Source organism: Chanos chanos, chromosome 8, assembly GCF_902362185.1.
Source record: "Chanos chanos chromosome 8, fChaCha1.1, whole genome shotgun sequence".
In the NCBI taxonomy this organism is placed as follows: Eukaryota; Metazoa; Chordata; class Actinopteri; order Gonorynchiformes; family Chanidae; genus Chanos; species Chanos chanos.
In genome coordinates this window covers 38855730-38877615 of record NC_044502.1, presented here as the reverse complement: position 1 = coordinate 38877615, position 21886 = coordinate 38855730, and the positions used below count along the sequence as shown (strand labels likewise).

Here is a 21886-nt window from a genome sequence, read left to right as displayed (position 1 = left end):
AAATAGGACTAAACACAAAGCACCCTCTGATCACAGTTGTAAGGTACAGGATGAACAAAGACAATTCCTATGGGGAGACTCTTTCGAGCCTATGCTATGTCATAGTTTTAGCAAAAGACATTGTTTTCAATCCCCTCTCATGGGGGATTGTTATGCCTCGTTATGCCTAGCCCTGCAGTAGACACTCTAAGAGAGCTAGCTAATGTTACAAACAAGACATTATGATTGGCAAAACTTAGATATTGTTGAGTGAGCAAAATTTTTGGGGGAAGTCTGGAAGATGCATTAAAAGCCCAGGCACTGGGGGGGTGGGGGGGGAGACAGCCTTAATTCTAGCCGCACCGATGACATGTATTTCCAACTTGCTGACTGGTCTGCCGAAACGCGAGCAATTATCTTCTCCCCAGCGTGATCATTCTGTTTCTTTTTCACATATTTCACAAGCCCTGATGTCCTCATTGACACGATATGTCAGTGCAAACCCCACAAAACTCTATCTCCTCATGCCAACCGCTTTGGTCACCCCTAATGACTTTTTCAGCAAGATTTAACATGAAACCCATTCCTTTAAGGTTACCGTCCTCAGATCCAATGTGTGACTACACAACAGATGTAGTAACCGACCCCCCCCCCCCCCCCCCCCCCCCGCTCCCCCTCCCAAGCCCACCTCCCCACAGACCACTACCAACAGCTGGACCATAGCCAGAAGATCTGCTTGAAGCCCAGGCAGAGGTGGGGGTGATTAGTGTGGGTACCACGACAGGGAGGGATCAGAGCAGTTAGCTGCTTGTCAGAGACCGTCTTTTAGATCACCATCTCCAGCTGACTAGAGAAACAGACATTTGCATAGCTCACTGATGGCCGCTCCCTTTGATCCCCCCTCGCTGCAGCTAATTATCACCATTCCTTTTTCCCAGGCAGGCGTTTGGGTCGTCTCACACACTTCACTAGCTTTCCCTCTCTCTCTCTCTCTCTCAAACTCAGCTCGTATCTATCAGGGTTTCAAACGAGACACCAAAACACAGGGGGATGTGAAGGGGCAGTCGTGCACAACTGAAACAAATTGTTCAGATACAGATGTAGGAATGTGCGTCTTTTATTCATCTGAAATCAAGTCAGGCTCCCGTCATGACGATTCAAATGAGTCATCAGCTTGAATGGTAAAAAAAAAAAAAGGAAAAAAAAGACTGCACTGGGGACTGTGTACAGTAGTTGCAAAGTGATAATTTATTACTTGTGTCAAATGACAACACATAATGAATGAGGTGAAGTATATAAACTGAGACCCCATTGTGGATGGAAACACATTTGTACAGGAAAGAAAATGACTTTAAAGGGACCATATTTTGCTTTCCAAACAATCACAAACTTGAGTTTCCCCAAATTTGTCTGAATCAATCTTTTGATTACTCCAAACAATGCGGCGTTTCTCCTTTTGAACCCCGTTTAAATAAAGCTTAAACAGTAAATGTCTGGCTGTTTTCATCAACATGTCAACAGGCTTATTAACTCCTCACTTTGTATATTACTATTGGCAGTTACACGGATGTTCCAGTGCTTAGGGGCATGTACCTGAACAACCTTTTGAGAAGATAAACATCACATTGTTTGTTTTGTTCAGAAATTTCTAGTAGTTCCAAACCATTTAGGATAGTGATAAAACTCTGTAACAATAAGGCTTTTGACTTTTGCTTTCTCTCATGATTGCATTAAAACAGCTGCCTGCTGTTGGAGAGAGAACAGAAGAGTGATGAAAAAAAAAAAAAGAAAAAGAAAAGAAAAGAAAAGAAAAAAAAACGCCTCCAGACATTGCAATTATGGGTTCTCTTTCCCATCAGGCTTGTTTTGGTCTGAGCCCCTCCTTCACTCTGACGATTTTTTTTTTTTAATCATTCTGTGCATTCAATTGAGAGAAGGAGAGTGAGAGAAAAAAAAAACAGGGCATGAATGTTTTGCAAGCATTCACTTGCTTAAAACCATCAGTTGGCAGGAGGGATAATGTTGACAAATGTCAAGTCTTGTTTTCAGTTGTTAGAACTGATGCTATGGATGTGTTAGGATTTATCTGTGACATTAAAAATATAAAGAATTTTAATAAGGTGGAGCTTAGTAAGGTTTGAAACTTCGATTCACGAAGTCCTATATTCAGTAAATACTACGGGTCAAAAATCAAATGAAACAAAGCTTATGAAGGAAAAATAACCCATAGGGCTTAAATTTGTATATAGAATTGTATGAGGGTGATCTTCATACATGTAAATTCTCTTGGAATGAGCATAATCAGTTGGATATACTTTTGATTTTTTTGTCGTCGGCTGTTTGCCAGGTTGCCAGACAAAGTCCTCATTGTCTAAGCAAATATGTTTCAGGTACACAACAGCACATGTAAATTGAAAAAAACCAAGAGTGTGGATATACCGGTTCTCCTGTCACTGCCATCTGGGCGCAACCGAAAAAACACATATTCAAATTGTCCTTTGAAATGGTGGAGAAAAAAAAAAAAAACACACACACACACATTTGAAACTTTATACCAGAGGCCTGTCAAACATGGCATGGCAGTAATCTCAGAAGATCACGAAGTGTTATATGAACTTGTTTTAATAACCTGCAAGGCATCGTCATATTTACAACAAAACTTGACAAAGAAAGACGAAACAAAAGAGCTTTGCAGAAGAAATACGTAAAGATCTTGCATAAAGTTACAGAAGATTCAATTATAGTCAGTAAATCAGAATATCTGCTCAAAACAAAATAAAAGCAGTCTCCTTGTAACGGTCTGACAGCTACTACATGTCTTCACCTTTAAATGAAGAGACATTTTCACTTAAACCTCAAAAACACAGTTGCAGATGAATGAGTCCATTCACAAACTCTGTACCTTTGTGCCATCTGGTGGCTGTACACTTAAACATGACTAACTAATTACACGATGGCGTAAAACATCACATTCACAAAAAAAGTTCAAACTTTTTTATTTTACCAAACATGTAATATACAGTAGACATATATATATATAAAAACACCAGTAAACAGCAGGAACAAAACAAACATATGTCAAATAAACTTTTCAGCTTTCAATGATTCCACTTCTGCATATTTAATACACCTGTCACATGCAATTACAAGTTCTGTCTAAACAATAAACAAGGAAACAGATGTCTGACAGGTGGAACGGTGACAGACTATTGTATTTGTATGCTAATTAAAGAACAGAAGAAAAAAGAGGGAAAAGAAGAAGGAGAAGAACTATCGCGGTCGTGTGTGACCGTACACGTAGAAACCATTTCGTTAGCCGTAGTGTAAAGGATGTCACGAGCAAGCAGACGGAAAACCAGTGCCAAAACACGCTTTTCCGGACAGCTCGAGTCGTTCTCGGAGGACACGACACAGTTAACATTAGTTTTCACGGGATGAGGGGTAGCGGTGAAAGATAACACTGATGGACCGTTTTAAACATTCGTAAAAGCTGAATCGTCACTGAGAGTCAACAGGCCATGCTCAAACGCAGTTGACCAAGTTCGCCTTCTCCTCAAGCTGTTTGTCGACCGCTCGGTCCATGGCATTCAAGAATTTCTCAAGAGTCACCGTGGGCGTCTAAGAATGGACAAAGGAGATCAGATTAACTGTAAAATTTAAACAGATATGTCACCCTTCGTACATCCAGGTAATGGCAGTATTACTGTGAGCTACCTTCACAAACAGTGCATGGGCCAAAAAAGGAAGTTTCCTCAGTACTCGTCCACTTAGACCTTTGCTCTTCCTGTAAGGAGGGAAGGGGGTATGAGAGACAAGCAAATACAAAGGAGCCCCAGTGAAAACAAAATAGTTTGCTTGTGCCACAGATATTACTGACAAAACCCAAAGTGTACGTTGAACTCAACAAGGGGTAGTCAGCGAAGGAGGAAAACACTCACTCAGCGATGTCCCGAAGAACGAGGCTGAAGAAAGACACGTCGCTTTCCACGTAGCCCATGGTCTCCAGCTCAAACATAGTGAAGAGCTGCTGTCTTGGGTAAACGATCTGACACTGTAAACCATCACAGCGGGTGCACCGTTACTTCTCTTCCGTTTAAAAGAAAATGTAAGACCAGGTCAGAGGGTGGAGATGCGGCTGGTGAAAGAAACCCACCTTCATGAGCTCCTCAAGACAGGACAGGTAGATGTTGAAGATGCCGTCCACTGACGGGGGGCCGATGTACTGCTTTATGTCAGCTCGGTCTACAAAGGCCAGATCAATCTTCTCTGTTACGTTGGAGGTGGTGAGGATTACCACGTTAGAATGCCTGGGACAGAAATACAAACGTATGCGCATCGATTAAAGGAAATAGGAAGCGAAGACACATAGATTGAACATTGGCATTAAAATAAGAAATAGAAACACAGGTTAGATAAGGAGCTGAAGTGTATAAATGTGAATGAGAGAAGTCGGGTTGAGAACGGAGGGGGGCCCTGTTCAGAGACGTTGGGAAGCTGCCCTTGCATGAAGAGACTAACCGTTTGATCTGGTCCAGCTGAGTGAGGACTGAGTTGACCACCCTGATGGCATCAGACGGCTCAGTGCCGGCACAGGCAGCGTTACGCGCTGCTGTGAGACTCTCCACCTGTCAAAGCACAAAAACACTCCATCTACCTCCACCCAATGACCCACGAAACATTCACAGTAACGGCACAAACTAACTGCATTTATGTATTGTATACACAGATCATACACACAAAACAGGAATGTACCACAAACCTCAATCTGTCCACACTATGAAACAACGACACACAGGTGTTGAGAAAATACAGAGAGAACAAACCTCATCAATTAAGACAAAGACCAGAGCTTCTTTGTCATCAATCAGCTGTTGAATTTTCTGGAACATCTTGGTTACAAGTTTTCCACTCTGTAAAAAAGACGCGAGTCTGGTCACGGTTAAATAGCACAGACTGAAAGAAGCTTGTGACAGAGTGATATGACATGAAGGATCAGCTGTACCTCTGAGAACCATTTGGAGAAGAGACTGTGACTGTTTATTTCCACAAACTGACCATAAGAGTACCTGTTGGGTTTGAAAATAAACATGTCTAAAAAGCGGGTAAAAAAAAAATGGCTCATTAATAGCTACAAATGTTGGATTATAAAATTTTTTTAAAAATATAAAAATTAAACTGAATGGTTAAAGAATGGTAATTGCTATTCCTTTAATCATAATTTACCTGTTTGACATTCGAATGGAGAGTTTCTGAGCGAGTGCTTTACACAAGGATGTCTTCCCGGTACCTGGGGGCCCTTTAGGATGAAATCATATGTAATACCAATATGAAAACAACCATTTAAAAAAAAACAGTGAATGAATTTTCATCAACAGGTCTAACATAATGCAGATGTACACAGTTGAGTATATATCAGAAGTCACATTACTGAATCCTGGTATCATCAAAATACCAAAAAACGTATTTTTATGACATGACAGTCTGATTCTATTCCATTATTAACTAAATACATTTGCAGTTTACCAGAATGCAAAACAAGAGCATATTTCCTTTATCCCATACCATGGAGTAACACCACCCGATTCCATGCAATAAGGTTGCTGTCAACATTTTTGTCAGAGAAGAAAATTGTTGTTGTGACATAATCCAAGAGCTAGAGAACAACAGGAAAAGCAATGCCACTATAAGTATTTCCATAGACAGACATTCATGTCTATACACTGGTTCATTAGGTAATATTCCAGAGATGGAAAAAATTTCTTACTTGAGTTTTAATACCACCATCATAAACCAGGCTTTCCCAGATACCATGAAATTCAGCTGTAAAAGAAATTGATGATATTTTACACACAATTTAAAAAATATTTTATAGAAGATGTAAACATTAAAAGAGTGAGTGTACGAAAGCTGCATGACATCACAACAAAGCAATAATACAGCAACAGACATAACACTGTAGGACAGTTACCAATCCTGTTCCTGGAGACCTAGAAAACTGCACTTATTAAATCTTCTTTTTCACATCCACTTCAGCTAACTTATCAAGCTCTTGATTAGCTGATGCAGGCGTGTTTTAGCAGGGGAAATCCTAAAAGCTACAGATCCACCTAGATGAGGACTGCGAAATGGACCTATGACATATGAATGGACCTATGATGTATGAAGTAATTTGAAATATCTTAAGTACGAGCTAATACTTAGAAATGATCATAAGGCAGACAAGGGAAACAAAGGATGATCACATAGATTCGAGCTGCCCACCTGCTGGTAAGAGCCAGCTGTTGGCAGCAGAGAGCTCTTCATCTTCCTCCAGGTTAAGCGTGCTAGGACCATCATTGTTCAGAGTAAATATATGGATACAGAGGTTCCTGCTCTTCAGGTCAATGGGCTACAGTGAAAAAAAAAAGACATATATAACGAAATATCTAAAAAAGGGATGAAGAAAAAAGTTCATCTCTTTAAATGCATCTGAACATTAATGCATAGAAGAGGGAGTTAAAAAGAAAAACGGTCTTTCTTCTGTGATCAAGAATCTGATGATATTAAATACAGATCAAATTAGCACTTGGGAGAGGTACTGTAAAAGTAAGAAGTAATGTACCTCATGTTCAACGTCCACAATGGCAACCGACTCCACATGTTTGGTCAGGAAGTCCTCATCAAATTCAGTCCATTTGTAGGGGCCCAAAACCACAGAGTGTCGATTCAGCAATGCATGAACATACATCCTTACCTCTGTCCTCTTTGCCGTGCTTTGGGAATCAATTACAATAATATGATTATAGCTCCCCAACCCAAATACATCCCATCATTCAAATTCTTCAAGCCATTAATATGTAAATACATTTACATTATAGGCACATCATTTAGATTACACAAAATTTTCATTTAGAACATTGTACTTAGTACGACATAAACCCAGCACAAAGTCAGTCTCCCTTCATTTGTTAGTCATCAATACCTGTTGGATTTCACAAGCACTTCCACGTGGACATTGACAGCAGGATTTTTGTTGGGGCTTTTTTTAAGGTCCCCAACAATGTCCATTTTCTCGCCATCCATCCCTCTAAACAATAAAGTGTCAAGTGTGTTTCATAAGCAGTTTTTAAATAACAGCAAACAAACACAGTAAGAAAATGTTTCATCGTACCATACAGTTAGCAGTCGGTGTATTTAGCGGGGGTTCAATGTAAACATCAAACCACAGTGATTTAAAGTGTGACAACACTGACAAGCTACGGAGTGCGACAATATGACACTGATACAAGTCACAATCACTTTAAGCGTCACTGCTCATCATCACTGGCCAAACATACCACCGGAGGTTAGCTAGGTAAGTAGCCCAGTTTTGTATACCAATATGTATCCAAGCATTCTTTATGCTAATTCCAACGCTAAAACATCTGTATTCGATCGTCTGCCAGTTAAGCAGTTAAAATAACCAAAGCATGGCAGTAGTTATTTAACACGATCATATCTGACAGTGAACGTTTTCTACTGATGTACATTTCTAAATGTAAGTCGCTGTCTATTAGCGTATAAAATATGTTCTTTTATAGAGAAGATTAAACTACCTTCCGATTCACACCACAGCTGAAGTTTTAAATTGGCGCGCAGGACATTTTTACCCGGAAGTAAACGCCCATAAAGGAAGTAAACAATCGCGAGCTAATGTTGCTTTGCTGTAAGGGACAATTACATTTTTGAGACGTTATCCTCAAAAGCAAATTCATATCACCACTGAGAAAATTAAAATGGGAAAAAAGCACAAGAAATATAAACCCGAATGGAGAACAGTAGATGGTGAGTGCGCAGATTATTCAAACTTACCCCTCCCCGAAGCTATTACTGCAATATAGTTGTTAGCGAGTTAGCTACGTAGCGGGGGGAATGAATCAACGATGCAGTTTTCTGGTACTCCTAATGGGCAGATAATAGGCTTCATGCCTAGTGTAGGCACAACTCTCTCAGTGTCACTGGGCTGGTTATACTTACTTCATTGTTTGCAAACTGTGTAGTATCTGCGATCTTTATTTGATTTGATTTAAGTTAAATAATGTTGCTATTTTCATTGAATATCTTGCCGATCACGTATAGCTGAATGAGTGATCAGAAATTAGACATTTAGCTGCTCTTTCCAAGTCATAACGGCAAAATGGCACGTTCCCTCTAACATATTTTGCTTTTCATTTGCATTGAACAAGTGCTATAAAATGAGCTGTGAAACTCGTTACATCCCAGTTACAATTAGGCGTGGGCGTAGAAGGATAGGGAACAGATACGGTCTGCCTGACTGTCTGTTAGTGTAGGAAATATTGGTTGATGGATCGTATTTCAAAAGGACATCAAACAGAGTGTAATAATTTTTATCTGTGTCTATTTTATGTTGACAGATCCTAGATGCTGAAGGGTGTTGTCATGAAAAATCACCTCTAAATCTTTCACTTTATTTACTTTGTCAGACTATGAGGACAAACCTTTGGAGAAGCCACTGAAGCTTGTACTGAAAGTAGGAGGAAGTGAAGTCACAGAACTGTCAGGCTCCGGTCACGATTCCAGTTATTATGACGACAGATCTGACCATGAGAGAGAACGTCACAAGGAGAAGAAAAAGAAAAAGAAGAAAAAATCTGAAAAGGAAAAAGACAAACACCTAGATGATGAGGAGCGGCGGAGGAGGAAGGTTAGTGAAAGGAGATAATATTTATGATTCTCCGTTTTGTTAGAGTGTTTTTAGTCGTATCATCGCTGATACTTGTATTTCGATCTTTCTTAGGAAGAGAAGAAGAAGAAGCGAGAGCGGGAACAGTCCGAAATTGCAGCCAGTGGACCGGTGGACCCCTTCACGTTACCCAGACCCGTTGAGGTGAGATCACCGTGTCAATTTATCAGCGCAAATATGAAAACAAATGAGTGCGGTGAGGCTGAGTTAACACTGAGATGGTGTCGCAGGTGGTGGAGGAGAGGAAAAGGAAGAGGGATAAGTTTGAGTCTGAAGCTGAGGTGGATGAGTTCCACCCGTCAGTGAAGGTCGAGGTGGAGCAGCAAGCGGACAGACCCATCCGCGCCTGCCGGACCCAGCAAGGTACGGCAGCGCAATGGGACGTGAAGAAGCGGCGTTCTGTTTTGCCCGTTCATAAGCTGTTTGAGATACGGTACCGATAATGAGTAAGCGCTTAAGTTGTGTTCGTTATGTTCTCCGTCTAGAAAGTGAATGCACACCCCGACAGCAGCTCCTGGAACATTTCCTTCGCCTACTTCAAAGGTAGAACTCTTCTGTCAGAGTCTATGATGTCTATGACCAAATGTCGATGATCAGGCGCTGTATATGCTCATCAGAGACATCCAGATCTTAAGCTTAATTAAAAACTTACTCTGATGGCTTTTCACTCTTTTTGTTTTTCTTTTTTCTTTCTCATGTTGGTTGGATCTTTCTCTTTGCAGAAAGGACCCCCATGGCTTCTTTGCCTTTCCAGTGACAGATGCCATTGCTCCTGGTTACTCTATGATTATCAAACATCCCATGGACTTCAGCACGATGAAGGACAAGATCACATCCAACGAATACAAAACAATCACAGAATTCAAGGTATGATATGAGTGTTTCATGTATCTCTGGTATATTATTTATCACAGTTGAGAGGTTAGGATCATAGTCGTAGGATGTTAATTTCATTTATGTAGCTCCATAGTTGTATTGATGTTAACCCCGTTTTGCCTCTGTCTTTTTCATCTTTAGGCCGATTTTAAGCTAATGTGTGACAATGCCATGGTGTACAACCGGCCAGAGACTGTCTACTACAAAGCTGCAAAGAAACTCCTCCATACAGGCTTCAAGATGATGAGCAAAGTAAGTCATTACAAATGCAACCTGATATGTCATTATAACATAGATTCCTGAATGTCACAGTTTATCCTTGTTTAGATTATGTGCATTTAATGTCGCAGTTTTTATTTACATACTCTCTCACAATGATGTTATCAGTCTGAGGTCCGTACTGTACAGTTATAGGGAATTTTGGTTACCCCTTTATTGCTGTTAATCCACTCAAAATCCACTCACTCACTCACTCAATATCAAAGCCGCTTCTTCTAATTAGGGTCGCGGGGGGTGCTGGAGCCTATCCCAGCGGGAAAACACCCTGGACAGGTTGCCAGTGCGCCGCAGGGCAGACACACGGACAAACACGCTCACACACACATTCATACCTAGGGGCAATTTAGTGTCTTCAGTTCACCTAACCTGCATGTCTTTGGACTGTGGGAAGAAACTTGAGCTCCCAAAGGAAACACACACAGACATGGGGAGAACATGCAAACTCCACTTAAAAACCATCTTTGTTTTAAACAAACTATAACATTATCCCATTCCCCATCACGGTAAACGGAATTCTTGCCTCAGGAGAAGCTGGCATGTTTGTCCTCTGTCTATGTTCCGTTCACAGGAGCGGTTGTTAGCTTTGAAGCGTAGCATGTCTTTCATGCAGGACATGGATTTTTCGCAGCAAGCTGCCATTTTAGGTGACGAAGACCTCGCTGCAGAAGAGCCTCCTCCCGAAGTCATTCCTGTCCATGTGGAGTCGGCCAAAAAATCCAAGAAACAGCCCGTCAAAGAACCCATCATCAGGTAATGTAACTGGCACTGAAGCTGAGTTGTACCTGTTCTAATTTCCCTCAGGGTGTTTTAAGGGTTAGCGTTTCATTGCTAGGTCTGTCACTAAGAGCTGATTCTCTTGTGAAAACGTAACGGTGACGCCTGAGTTATTAGTCAGCCGTTAGACACAATTCCAGCAATTGAATTTCCTGCTAAAATCTGAAACGTTTAAGTGAACCTACCTGTATGTAACAAGCCATGCACAGTGAATCTAAAGCTGTGTGACTTTCAGCCTGTCTGCTCCTGTTGTGTGTAGCGACCTGTATGAGCTGGAGGGAAACGCTTGCAGTCTGACAGACAGCACGGCAGAAGAGCACGTCCTGGCTTTGGTAGAGCATGCAGCTGACGAGGCGCGGGATCGAATCAATCGCTTCATGCCAAACTCCAAGGTACAGAGCAACATAACGCCTCAACGCTGAAGATGACCGCGTAAAGCCAGTGAGCTGATATTAACGTATTTGATTCTTCTCTCACTTTTCATCTAGATGGGCTACCTGAGAAAAGAGGCAGATAATTCTTTAGTGTACACTGTGGTGAATCAGCAGGATCCAGAAGCAGAGGGTATGATTCTTAATGAAAAATGTATAGGTTGTAACATAACTTAAAGAGTCCACTTGCTCTATTACAGTTGTCCTTTTCCTTCATACTGGCTCTCTAGCCAAGATAATCCATGAAGTAATCTCTTGTTTTTCCTCATTAATTTTTCACAGAGGAGGAGACTCACCCCGTGGATTTAAGTTCCCTGTCCAATAAGCTCTTACCTGGCCTTACATCACTGGGATTCAAAGATGATCGTAGGTATAAAGGTATGTTAAACTTTTCGCTGGATCCGCAGTTGCATCAACGATATAGTTCCTGTGCCACAAATTTTTAAATTGACAGAGATTATAAATGTATATATTTCTCATTTCATCTAGTAACGTTTTTGAGCAGCGCATACAACACACAGACCCTTCAGAATAACTCAATATACCCTGACCTGCTGCCAGAGGAGATGGACTTGCTCTATTCAGCTTATGGTGATGAGACTGGTGTGCAGTGTGCTCTCAGGTACTGCCTCAAATCTCCCATGGACACACTTACGCTTTCTGTTAGTGTTAAAGGCCGAGAATTCAGTAATCATGTGTTCAGTAATCATCTCAAGCTATTATTCATGTGTCCTCTTTGTGTTCTTCAGTCTCCAAGAGTTTGTGAAAGGTTGTGGGGGTGTTACCAAACGACTTGTGGATGAACTGCTGGATAAGATGACAGGTGGCGATCACTCTAAGGCTGTGTTCCAAATCCGACAGGTACTTCCTTCATTTCATCATGGTCTCATGCGGTGAGGAGGATGGGTCTTGTCCTTATAGCACATTAGCTGAATGTAATGTTTTACAACAGTTGTTCATGTTTCAAAAACTTTTCGTGCTCTCTGCCATTTCAGAAAAGAAACATGGTCACTGATGAGAACAAGTCTGGTATTTGTGGCATGCAGGTAACTTACCATCAGCACAGAATGAAAATTTTTTTGTCTTGCGTTTTTTTTTTTTCAGTAGTTTTTATCGAGATGTTTCAGTGTCAAATGTCCTTGTATTTTGGAATTCAGAATTCTTAAACATGTAGTGTGATCTTATTTACTTGTTTCTCTGCCTCAGGGTGCAGAGGGGAGTGGAGTAACAGGGGAGAACAACTCCGTTTTGGATTTCATGTCTATGAAGAACTACTCAGATATGTCACTGGATATGCTCAACACTATAGGTGAACCATCACACCCTCTTGTGGTAGAAATTTGTATAATTCACAAGCGTCACTAAATACTATACCCCAACGTGTTATGTCTTGTCTTATAGAGTCTTTTTGAACAAATATTGCTTTTCAATACATTCTCAGTCAGATTCTATCAAAGAAAAAGCCATTAAAAGAAATTTAAAATTTTCACCAGTAGTTTATCATACTTTATAAAATGTCACTCATATATTTAGCGAATCTAGCTCTCGTTTGCCAAATATTTTTTGTACATGCTAGTGTCTGTAATGTCTGAGACAGAGACAGTGAGATTAAAGAGCACATGTACTTCATGCGCTCTCCTCTGGTCTCCTCCCTCGTGTTCAGGTAAATCTGTGAAGAAGGAGCCTGATCATGAGGAAGGCCATCCGCACTTTGATGATACTGCCAAGTTGCTGCAGGAGTTCCAGGATGCAGCAGTGGACAGGGTGGGCTCCAGACCCTCCTCCAATCTGTCCTCTCTCTCAAACACTTCAGAGAGGGACCAGCACCACTTGGGTAAGGCACGAATGACAGGTCCAGATGTCGTCAGTTAACATGTGAATTTACTGATTACAAAATATACGGAGCTGGAGTCTTCAACATTTAGTGAATTTCAGAACTTTGACAATGAACACAGAAACAGGGCTGGTTGATTATGTTCTAAAAGAGCAGAAAAACCTATGATTTTCTTGGAGAGAGAGTGAATGGGTTTTTGTTTCACAAACATTTAACACAAGTGTAGTTGCTTAATAGGTGAAGCAATAATAGTGTTTAGAAAAAGATGTGTGGATTTCCCTTGAATCGCATTTCCAAATGCCATTTGTGATCTAAGAAGATTAGTGAGAGTCAACTTGTGGATACAAGCCACTGAATAAATGTTTTTTTTTTATAAAAAAAAAAAAAAAAGGATGAAAGTGTTGCCGTGTAGTCATGTAGCTCATTGACATGAAATAGCTGGAGACCCCTGACATAAAGACTTTCCAGTGAGCACAATAGTGTACACTAACATTGCTGTCTAGGATGAAATTAAACAACAGAAATGTCTTGTTTACTTGCCGCTCTTCTTATCAGGGAGTCCATCACACCTGGGTGTGGGAGACCAGTCGGAGATGGTGCATGATCCCTATGAATTCCTGCAGTCTCCAGAGCCAGGATCCACTGCCAACAGCTGATACGCTCTGCCCTTGGCACGCGTTTCTGGAGAAGCTAGCTAATTATATGCTGTGTAATTACGTGCTTTAATTTCATGGAAACAGCCTGTGCCCTTATGTTTGTACAGATTATTTGTGTTGCTCGTCGTTTATTAAAAAAAAAAAAAAAAAGTAAATAAACGTTCAACTGGTGTTTTCCATTTTATTTTGTTCGTGTGATTTTTTTTTTTCCCCCCCTCAAAGCGAATTTCGGATTTGTTTGTGTCGATGGTTGAATCTTTACGGGACCTTTCTTCTCTTGTGATCTGGGCCATGTCCCCCGCCCTCTCACTGGTAACTGCAGAACAGCCATCAGAAGGAAGTATCCATTTTAGCATACCCACTTCCCCACTGTGACCTGGTGTGATATGCTTCTGAGCTATCCCTCTTTGAAAGCAGAGATGCATTTGTTTGTTTGTTTGTTTGTTTGTTTGTGAAGGAAGGAAGGAGAGAGCTAGAGAAAGTTTGGTGTTGATGATGACATGAAAGGGAGGTGGAGTTAACGGTCAAGTGTGAAATACAAGAAGGGGCAATAAGCCATCTGGGAAACTTCTGTACCTTATGTAGGACTTCTCTAAAGCCTTTTCTCTTTGTTAATTATAATTAGATTTGACTGAAAATATAGGCCCTGTGTAAGTCTTTAACTGTGTAAATAAGATTAAGTGTGTAAAAAGAGCGAGTTATTCATAGAAAGTTGTCATATTTTGATTTTCATTTGCATTTAATCTAGAATTGCTAGTCAAACTGGATAGGATCTCTCTATAACATTTCCTGGTGCAGCATAAGAGCACTACTTTATCTGATCGGACCTGATGTCTATCCCTGACCAGAGAACAAAGAGCCTCAGTACATATTGGTCTTATTTATTTAATTTATGTGCAAAAAAAAAAGCCTTAAACATGTAACATTGGTATGATACCAACAGTTTCAACAGTGTATTTATGTTCACACAGAATTAAAAAATATGCAAAAAGACAGAAGAAGGTTATATATAAGCATCATGCTCCCTAATTGGGGATTACGTTGTGTGACTTTGGCCAGTGCATCAAAATGCACTGTGAGGTGTAATTTGATCAAAAGGAAAAAAAGAAGAGGAAGAATTTGTTTTCATCAGCGACACTTCCTATCTAACTGTTTTGTTCCTCTTCTCTCTGGTTCCTTAATATTAGCAATTACATTGTGATAGATCAGTTGCCAAATCTTACTTTACGTACATGTGTAACTGTCAGTCAGGTCTTTTCGGTCGAATCTGAGTACGCGACTCTGTAGCTTGGTATCAGATCAGATGATTAATATTTAGTTGCGTCAGAGATGACATATTCAGATGCCTAAATTGGCTTAAATTGGCGAAAATATCTTATGTGACGTCGACAATATTGGAACCGTGGGAGGACCGTGCCGAACGCTCTTTAGGACCACGGGGACGAAGATTCAGACGAGGTCTGTTTCCATAGCAGTCGCGTTGAACTGGAGATAACTTCGTGAGCACCTTCTCTGACTCGTATATGGAAAGTAATTTTCCCAGGTTTATTAATATATACTACTATGCTCCGTTTAACTGTTTAATTTTTTGTAATTGTTACTGAATGGAATGACATGGTTTTTAGATTGATTTGAGTTTCAGGTCTTTTTCTGTGGCCTTTTTAATAAGACACATTTCAGTCCAAGCTGAATGTGTCGACCAAGTACAGCTATTTGTTTTAAGCAGCAAAACATTTTCCTGTCACTCTCCTTTTGAAAACTACTGAATGACGACGGTGAGTATACACAAAACATGTTTTGGTCTGTGTTGCATGTTTTAATTCTTTGAATAAGTCTCTCCAAGCAGTATTACAAGCAACTACGTTAGTTTTTTAGTAGCCGTCCTACTTTATATCGAACTAATAGGGTTTTTTTCGTCCAAGTAAGCGTTTAAATCAGAATCATAAAATAGCCTACGTATTGCTCTTCTAAATTAAGTGATGACTAATGTTAAGATGTAATTTATTGATATATTACCCGAAACAGAGCATTAGAAAAGCATCATAATCAAAATACTGGTAGTGTTGGAATGTTTCAAATGGAATCTGTCAAATGTGAATAAGATTTCTTATGACTTGAACCCACAGTGACGACAACTACCCTACGTTGTTCGATACGTACAGCAGCTGAAGTGAGCCTGGAAACAAGCCATACGAGGTAGGTAAATAGCTTGGGATTACTGATTACATTTGCTAGGCAACCGCATATCTTTCGATCATTTTCACACAAGTAGTTGAAGAGGACGCCATCCTATGTTGTTGTAGCCTACGTATAGGCAGACTATTAATCAAGGTAACCCTTTATTACTTTTCCATCATTTCGTATTTTACTGATTGGGTGCCATGCCACCCTTTAATTCAACAGAAAAGACAGAATATGATTGAGTGTGTTTGATTAATGTTGCCACTATTATTTCAGAACAGTTTGAATCAGAATTTTTATGACTGTTACAACATACTGTTTGCTTTTTAGAACATTTTACCAAATCCTGCCAGTTTGATTTTTTCAACTCAGTCATATGGTTCCACAGCATTTCACAATTCTTCACCTCTCAGTTATGTAAATAATTCAGCATATCACCTCTATCATAATGCAAGCTGTCCACCACTACACGGCCATACTTGTAAATGACTGAAGAGCACAGAGCCAATGTCACACTCTATCTAAGCTAATTTCCCTTGCAAATGTGAGCCTTTGTCCAGCTTATGATGTCCCAAGCAGCATTGCTGTCTGTCTGTCGCTGCACACATATATATGCTTTTGTACACAAATGGAACAAACTGTGATAATTCATCGATATCCTTTTTCTAGATGAAGTGTTTTGACCCTCGGCTGCGGCGCACAGCCCCCACACGCGAGGGTAGCAGGAATGATCTGGTCACTCCACCGTCACACTCCAGGCTCAACGGTTGGTCTCTTCCACTCCATGTCCTCCAGCTGGTTGGCTGGTTCATGTACAGTTTTATGGCCATCGTGGGATTTGGCGTCTACATCCCACTTTTACCGTCACCATGGAACTATGCTGCATATTGTGTATCCTTTACATTTGTCTGGATAAACACCCGGCTTTCTGGACATTACGCCCAGTCTTTCTTTGCTTATTTGTTTGTTTTGGCGACGCCTATGGTGACATAACACCCTTTCCTGGACATAAATCAGTTTTCTTTATGAGACATGGCATATTTAGTTCCTTGTGTAAAATAGTTTCAGCGAGCTTTTCAACTATACTTTGTGGTAGTTCTCTTCAATTCCCAGTTTCATGAGCTTGTTGCTTTTTTTTTTTCAGTTTGGTCGTTCATGAATGTAGAACAGTTGTGCTTAGTGTGTGTTATATAACACAAAGAGATGTTTCAGAGTGTTGGAGCAAAGCATGGCTTTGACTTGTGTCTGGGCATGGCATCATTTCACAGCAGATGGGCTGTTGTACTCAGCCATGACACCACCACAAACATTACTGCTGTGTGTGTGCTGTGTGACGTCAACAGTCTCTGTTAATGTAGTCAATAGGAGTGCATATAAAGCTTTAATTTATACCAACTTAACACCATTCTGAAGAACAGTAAGATTTTTATAGAATAGTGGCTTGTGGCAGACCATGGCCGTTGTTGTAGGTTTTCTCTTCAAATCAAGCACGAGGCATCCTTTTTCAAAAATAATGGAAAAGTTTCAGGTTTCAAATTTGAATCATTTCCATTTAGAGGAGATTCTAAGCTTAAACTCTTCTTTACAGTCTGTTTATCTAGACTCTCTGTCTCTCTTCTGTCTAGAGATGTTCCCCTGTCTTCCTTTAACATTTAAACTGGTACAGGTCATTGGCACAGCTTTTGTTCTGCATTTGGTGACTCACCTGGCAGCAGCATCCATAGACCCAGCAGACCTCAGCGTGCGTGCCAAAAAAGACTACTCCTCTCCCATGCCTGTCTTTGACAAGAAGAAACACCCTCACGTCATCCATAATCAGCACTGCTACTTGTGTGAGGTTGACGTGTATGTGTCACTCAAACCATAACCCAGTTTTGAAAATGTTCAGCTTATTCAGATTTTTAGGCAGTTTTGGGTTCTAACTTTATGTTCAGGAAATGTTGTTTTGTGTTCTAACTTTATGTTCAGGAAATGTTGTTTTGTGCTCTAACTTAATGTTCAGGAAATGTTGTTTTGCTCTCAATATGAATCATATTAGTCATTCAGCATCCTGCTTGTTTTATAAGTGACTTAGTTTGTGTTTGCTAAGGTTAATCTTGGTGCTGTGTTTCTCTGCAGAGGGCCTAAAGTTAAACACTGTAGTAATTGCAACAAGTGCATTGCAGACTTTGACCACCACTGCAAATGGCTCAACAATTGTGTGGGAGGGAGGAACTATTGGTAAGGAGAAGCATAAGTTAAGAGTACGAACACCCTGTAACTGTTATAGTTTATTGCTGTTTTATTCGTGACTCATCCCCCCCCCCCCCCCCCCCCCCCCCCCCCCCCGGGGTTCTTCTCCAGGTTTTTCTTCGTGACCGTTCTGTCTGCTGTCTTCGGAGTGTCTCTTCTCCTTGTTATCATCTTGTTTGTCTTCATTGAGCATTTTGTGAACCCAGCCAACCTGCGCACCGCACCTCAGTTTCGCTGTAAGCCTACCCTGCAGTCCCTTCCGTTTGTTACCAATGGTAGCTATGCATTATCTAAACATCTATATTTTGTGGTTTTCTATCACTGCAAAAAAAATTTGTGGTTAATAACAGATGTTTTTATTTGAGTAGACTGGGTTTTGATGTTACAATGCTAGAGACACCTGATAGTTTTTAGCAGATGGTGTCTCAGTGCAGTTCAAATAGTTCTAATACTTATAAGAGAGGACTTGCATTATCTACACAGATGTAAGAGGGAACAACACTTGGCTTGCCTTTCTGCCACTGGCACCTATGGAAACCAGCTCTGCCAGTCTCATGGTATTGGCCTTTATCACCATCATGCTGTGCTTTGCATCTCTGTTACTACTGTGCCATCTACTGGGCTTCCATTTATATTTGTGTAAGTTTACCGTCGCACAGTTAAACAGGTTTTACTACATATTTATTTGTGTTTTTGCCAAGTCTGTCAACACCTCTCACCTGGAGGATTGAAATAAACTCCATACAACCTGTTTTCTCTCCCTTTCCGCAGTATACATCAAGATGAGCACATATGAGTACATTATGAAACAGCGTCATTCACAGAACACAAAAGAGCGGGAAGCCGGAGCCAGTCGCTCCTCATCCACCAACAGTGCCCCAGCACTAGTGAGTGACTCAGCAGCATTTGTACCATGTGCTGTGTCAGTTTTTAATTAAGTTCACTGATTCCCCTTGGTGTTAATAAGACCAGGGAGCAGACACATGACGTGCTCTGAGCATGCAAGTTTGCAGAACGGCAAAATGTTCTACAGTTAGTGGCGATGCTGTGGTTAACACCTTGTTTTCCATGTGGGTTACTTGAACACAACTATGTACTGCTTCACTTGCCCGTAGAACCTTGGCCCCTTGGAAACGTCCATAGATTGTGATGCATCTTTCCCCAGCAAAACCAGGTAATAATGAAGGCACACGTATATAGTACCTCACAGAGATGGGACATTTCAAATATGACGATTATGAAGAGGGAAGTGTGTGCTGTTGCAACGAGGAACCACCTAAGGAGTAAAGTGGCTCAAATAATAGTTTCCCATAATTCATGACCTTTGTAACCCATTGAATCCTCTATAGTGAGTTGCTAAGTTTTTTTTTAAAGTTTTAGTGCATCAGTTTAATTTACTGTCACCTTTCACCTTCAGTACCCTCAAATACAAGGATCAAGGAGAAATTTCGGGTCGACTCTCAGGACCTCTTTGTGCTGAGGTAAGAATCATAATCAACATTGTCATTTCTACAGTCATCTGCTCACTCATCATAATAACTCTAGTCTTTATTGCAGATGGAACACTTTAAGCAGTCACCTAATGCAGAGAATCATTACTATGGATCCAGAGCATCAACACAAGCCATACCAGGTTTGTTGAGACAGTTTGCCAGGGGTTCATGAGGCACTAATGCAAAGCAAGGTTTGTGGTTTGTTCTTGACTTCTTTTCTGCTGGTTGCAGGTGAGGCAGGGAAGGCTAGCTCTCTTGGCTTCGGTCTTAGTGGAGTAGAGAAGGCCCAGAGTTCAGAACAGGTCAGCGTGAAGTCTGTGGAGGGAATTCCCATAGTCCAGAACACAGCTGGAACATCCATCATGGATGCTGCAGTGGTTCATCAGCAGTTGTCCACAGATTGACAGGAAAAATCAATGCATCCTCCATACTTGGGATCTAAGGATTCTGGAGGAACATCTTCTACTTGATATGGGCTATGACATGGACCAAACATGCAGGATTTATTTTCTGAACAAAAGATCTGTATTAAGTTAGCCTGTGAAACTTGTCCTGTACAATGGACTGGACAGAAATACTGTTGACTTTCACTGTGTGAAAAGTTCATTTGTCTATGCAGTCAGATAAGCACACGAAACACGGAACGCTCCGGTGCTTCTTGATTTTATTTCAGAGCAAGTCGTTCATTTTGTTTGCACGTTGGCTTTTTTTATGTGATCAGGTTTTATTCTATATGAATTCAGTCATCAGATGACTAGATGAAATGTATTTGTATAAATACCTCTACTCTCTAAATTATTGTGAATCACGTTCATGTTTTACCTGTATTTGTTAATAAAACCCCTCCAATACTGAAGAGACCCTTGCTATTTGTTTCTAGACTCTTCCACATGATGGAGCTGTTGTGAGGTAACCACTCACCCTGAATGACTCCAAATGACAGAGCACAGAAACATCCATTGGTTGCTATGAGTCATGGTGTGAGCTTTAGACTTGGTGCTCTCTCTCTCTCGCTCTCTCTCTCTCTCTCTAATGACTTCATATCCACAATGTGCCCTCAACTCAAACCTGTCCTAGGCTCCCTCATTTGCTTAGCACTAGTGGATATAGTATTATGCAATGTCAGTCTATGAGAGCTGATCTGTGGTTGTATAACTTCAAAAGGGTTTCATGAGATGCAAACTAGCACACTATTACTGGGCATAGTCATTGAGGAAATGCTAAAAATGTCTAAAGACATAAGGAAATTACTTTAAAGATAACCATCAGCTGTCCCAAATGCATTCTCATAATCTGCATCACGATAAAGGAAGTGGATTGAGTTTAATCTTGGTCTCTGTTTTTGGGGAAACATCTATTCTCCAGAGAGAGATTACTGCTGGCCTTTGTTAACTGAGTCGCCAAAGACATCTTGTGCTCGGCAAAAAACCAAAAGGTCACTTCCTGGAAAAATATTGTGTTTTTTCTTTTGAATATATTTATAAAATAAGTTTTATTCGAAGCCTTGGCTAAGTGACAGACTGCAATTTTCTGCTATTGGTAATTTCTAGCTCCATGCTCGACATTGCACATTGTATTCTAAATATCATTTTAACTCACCTGTCATCTTTTAGCCCTGCATAAACTGTCATCTGCAATAACAATAAAATTAACATTTAACATATTAAAATTACTATATCTACATAGGCACTATAATTGCCACTCAAAGACAGTGACCTGTCTTCTCTTGATTATACCTGTGATTTTGTATTTTATTTTGCATTGGTGAGGTGAGTACGTCTGTGCAAGAAAGAACAAAAAAGACTTTACCTTGAAAGCTAGACCAATAGCAGACGATGAGCTTTATCACAATGTATTTGTTCCTATCGTGTATGTATGAGATACTCGCTCCTCATAAGACTGACAGGGCTGACAGCCAATCAGCTAGTGTACTGTCTTTCGGCATGTTCCAGGGCTTCAACCATCTCGCAGAATCGAACGCCAATTACATGAGAGCAGTGTTTTGGTCACATCTCCAGTTCTCACGATTATTACTGGATGTAAATATGTTTATATAAACAGTGGTTGGACGAGAGGAACCAAACGCATAGGACATATCGTATAGGTAAGTTAATGCAACCTTTTTTGATTTTTGCATAACCTGTGCTGTCAAAATGAAAAGCCGTGGTTTTTCATGCTGCTGGAATTATATATAACGGTTTTACAGAGATTTATCAAATGCATTCTGTTTTTGGTGAGCCCGACGTCTCAGTGCCTCAGATGATATAACGTTACGTAGAGAAAATCGGTGTGTCATATTAAAACGTTATAATAACAGGAAGTATTTTTTCTCACGTATGGTTTCATTTTCTCCCTCGGTTTTTACGTAATTTCGCGCCTTACCTTTTTATGTCCATCAAGAACTTTAATTGTTAGACATTTTATGTTAT

General features: G+C 40.5%; 3 protein-coding genes across 4 annotated transcripts; 2 read left to right on the top strand and 1 right to left on the bottom strand.

Annotated features, from left to right (window-relative positions):
* Nucleotides 1-3501: 3501 nt before the first annotated feature.
* On the bottom strand, nt 3502-7026 carry trip13 (thyroid hormone receptor interactor 13). The gene is made up of 13 exons (XM_030782711.1): nt 6941-7026; nt 6545-6731; nt 6241-6367; nt 5744-5799; nt 5542-5632; nt 5203-5275; nt 4982-5045; nt 4803-4889; nt 4498-4604; nt 4133-4286; nt 3918-4030; nt 3694-3763; nt 3502-3597 (listed from the first exon to the last, which is right to left on the bottom strand). The coding sequence occupies exons 1-13, from the start codon at nt 7024-7026 to the stop codon at nt 3502-3504; spliced, it is 1311 nt and encodes a 436-aa protein (XP_030638571.1).
* A 658-nt stretch (nt 7027-7684) lies between these two features.
* brd9 (bromodomain containing 9) lies at nt 7685-13602 on the top strand. Of its 2 annotated transcripts, none has more exons than XM_030782295.1 (17): nt 7685-7782; nt 8442-8662; nt 8756-8839; nt 8932-9064; nt 9187-9244; nt 9424-9568; nt 9719-9829; nt 10425-10606; nt 10890-11022; nt 11119-11194; nt 11344-11439; nt 11551-11683; nt 11811-11922; nt 12057-12107; nt 12268-12370; nt 12725-12895; nt 13451-13602. In XM_030782295.1, exons 1-17 carry the CDS (start codon nt 7734-7736, stop codon nt 13549-13551), a joined length of 1959 nt encoding a protein of 652 aa, XP_030638155.1. In that variant the 5' UTR covers nt 7685-7733; the 3' UTR covers nt 13552-13602. The 2 variants fall into 2 exon arrangements, with proteins under 2 accessions (XP_030638155.1, XP_030638154.1); XM_030782294.1 differs by having other exon boundaries at nt 8756-8845.
* A 1928-nt stretch (nt 13603-15530) lies between these two features.
* Nucleotides 15531-19861, top strand: zdhhc11 (zDHHC palmitoyltransferase 11). The gene is made up of 11 exons (XM_030783194.1): nt 15531-15539; nt 16402-16623; nt 17399-17577; nt 17851-17952; nt 18076-18200; nt 18448-18603; nt 18736-18851; nt 19080-19138; nt 19382-19445; nt 19522-19597; nt 19689-19861. Exons 1-11 carry the CDS (start codon nt 15531-15533, stop codon nt 19859-19861), a joined length of 1281 nt encoding a protein of 426 aa, XP_030639054.1.
* Nucleotides 19862-21886: the final 2025 nt, after the last annotated feature.

Bases quoted from the DNA above. Each gene is read 5' to 3' on its own strand.
- trip13 (XM_030782711.1), bottom strand. From the start codon at position 7,026: ATGGACATTGTTGGGGACCTTAAAAAAAGCCCCAACAAAAATCCTGCT. The intron at 5,046-5,202 runs GTAAATTATGAT...CAAACCCAACAG, and splicing joins TCCATTCGAATGTCAAACAG to GTACTCTTATGGTCAGTTTG. The intron at 4,287-4,497 runs GTTAGTCTCTTC...TTTCTGTCCCAG, and splicing joins CAGCTGGACCAGATCAAACG to GCATTCTAACGTGGTAATCC.
- brd9 (XM_030782294.1), top strand. From the start codon at position 7,734: ATGGGAAAAAAGCACAAGAAATATAAACCCGAATGGAGAACAGTAGAT. The intron at 8,846-8,931 runs GTGAGATCACCG...ATGGTGTCGCAG, and splicing joins CGTTACCCAGACCCGTTGAG to GTGGTGGAGGAGAGGAAAAG. The intron at 11,684-11,810 runs GTACTGCCTCAA...TGTGTTCTTCAG, and splicing joins GGTGTGCAGTGTGCTCTCAG to TCTCCAAGAGTTTGTGAAAG.
- zdhhc11 (XM_030783194.1), top strand. The intron at 17,578-17,850 runs GTATGTGTCACT...GTTTCTCTGCAG, and splicing joins TACTTGTGTGAGGTTGACGT to AGGGCCTAAAGTTAAACACT. The intron at 19,446-19,521 runs GTAAGAATCATA...TCTTTATTGCAG, and splicing joins CAGGACCTCTTTGTGCTGAG to ATGGAACACTTTAAGCAGTC.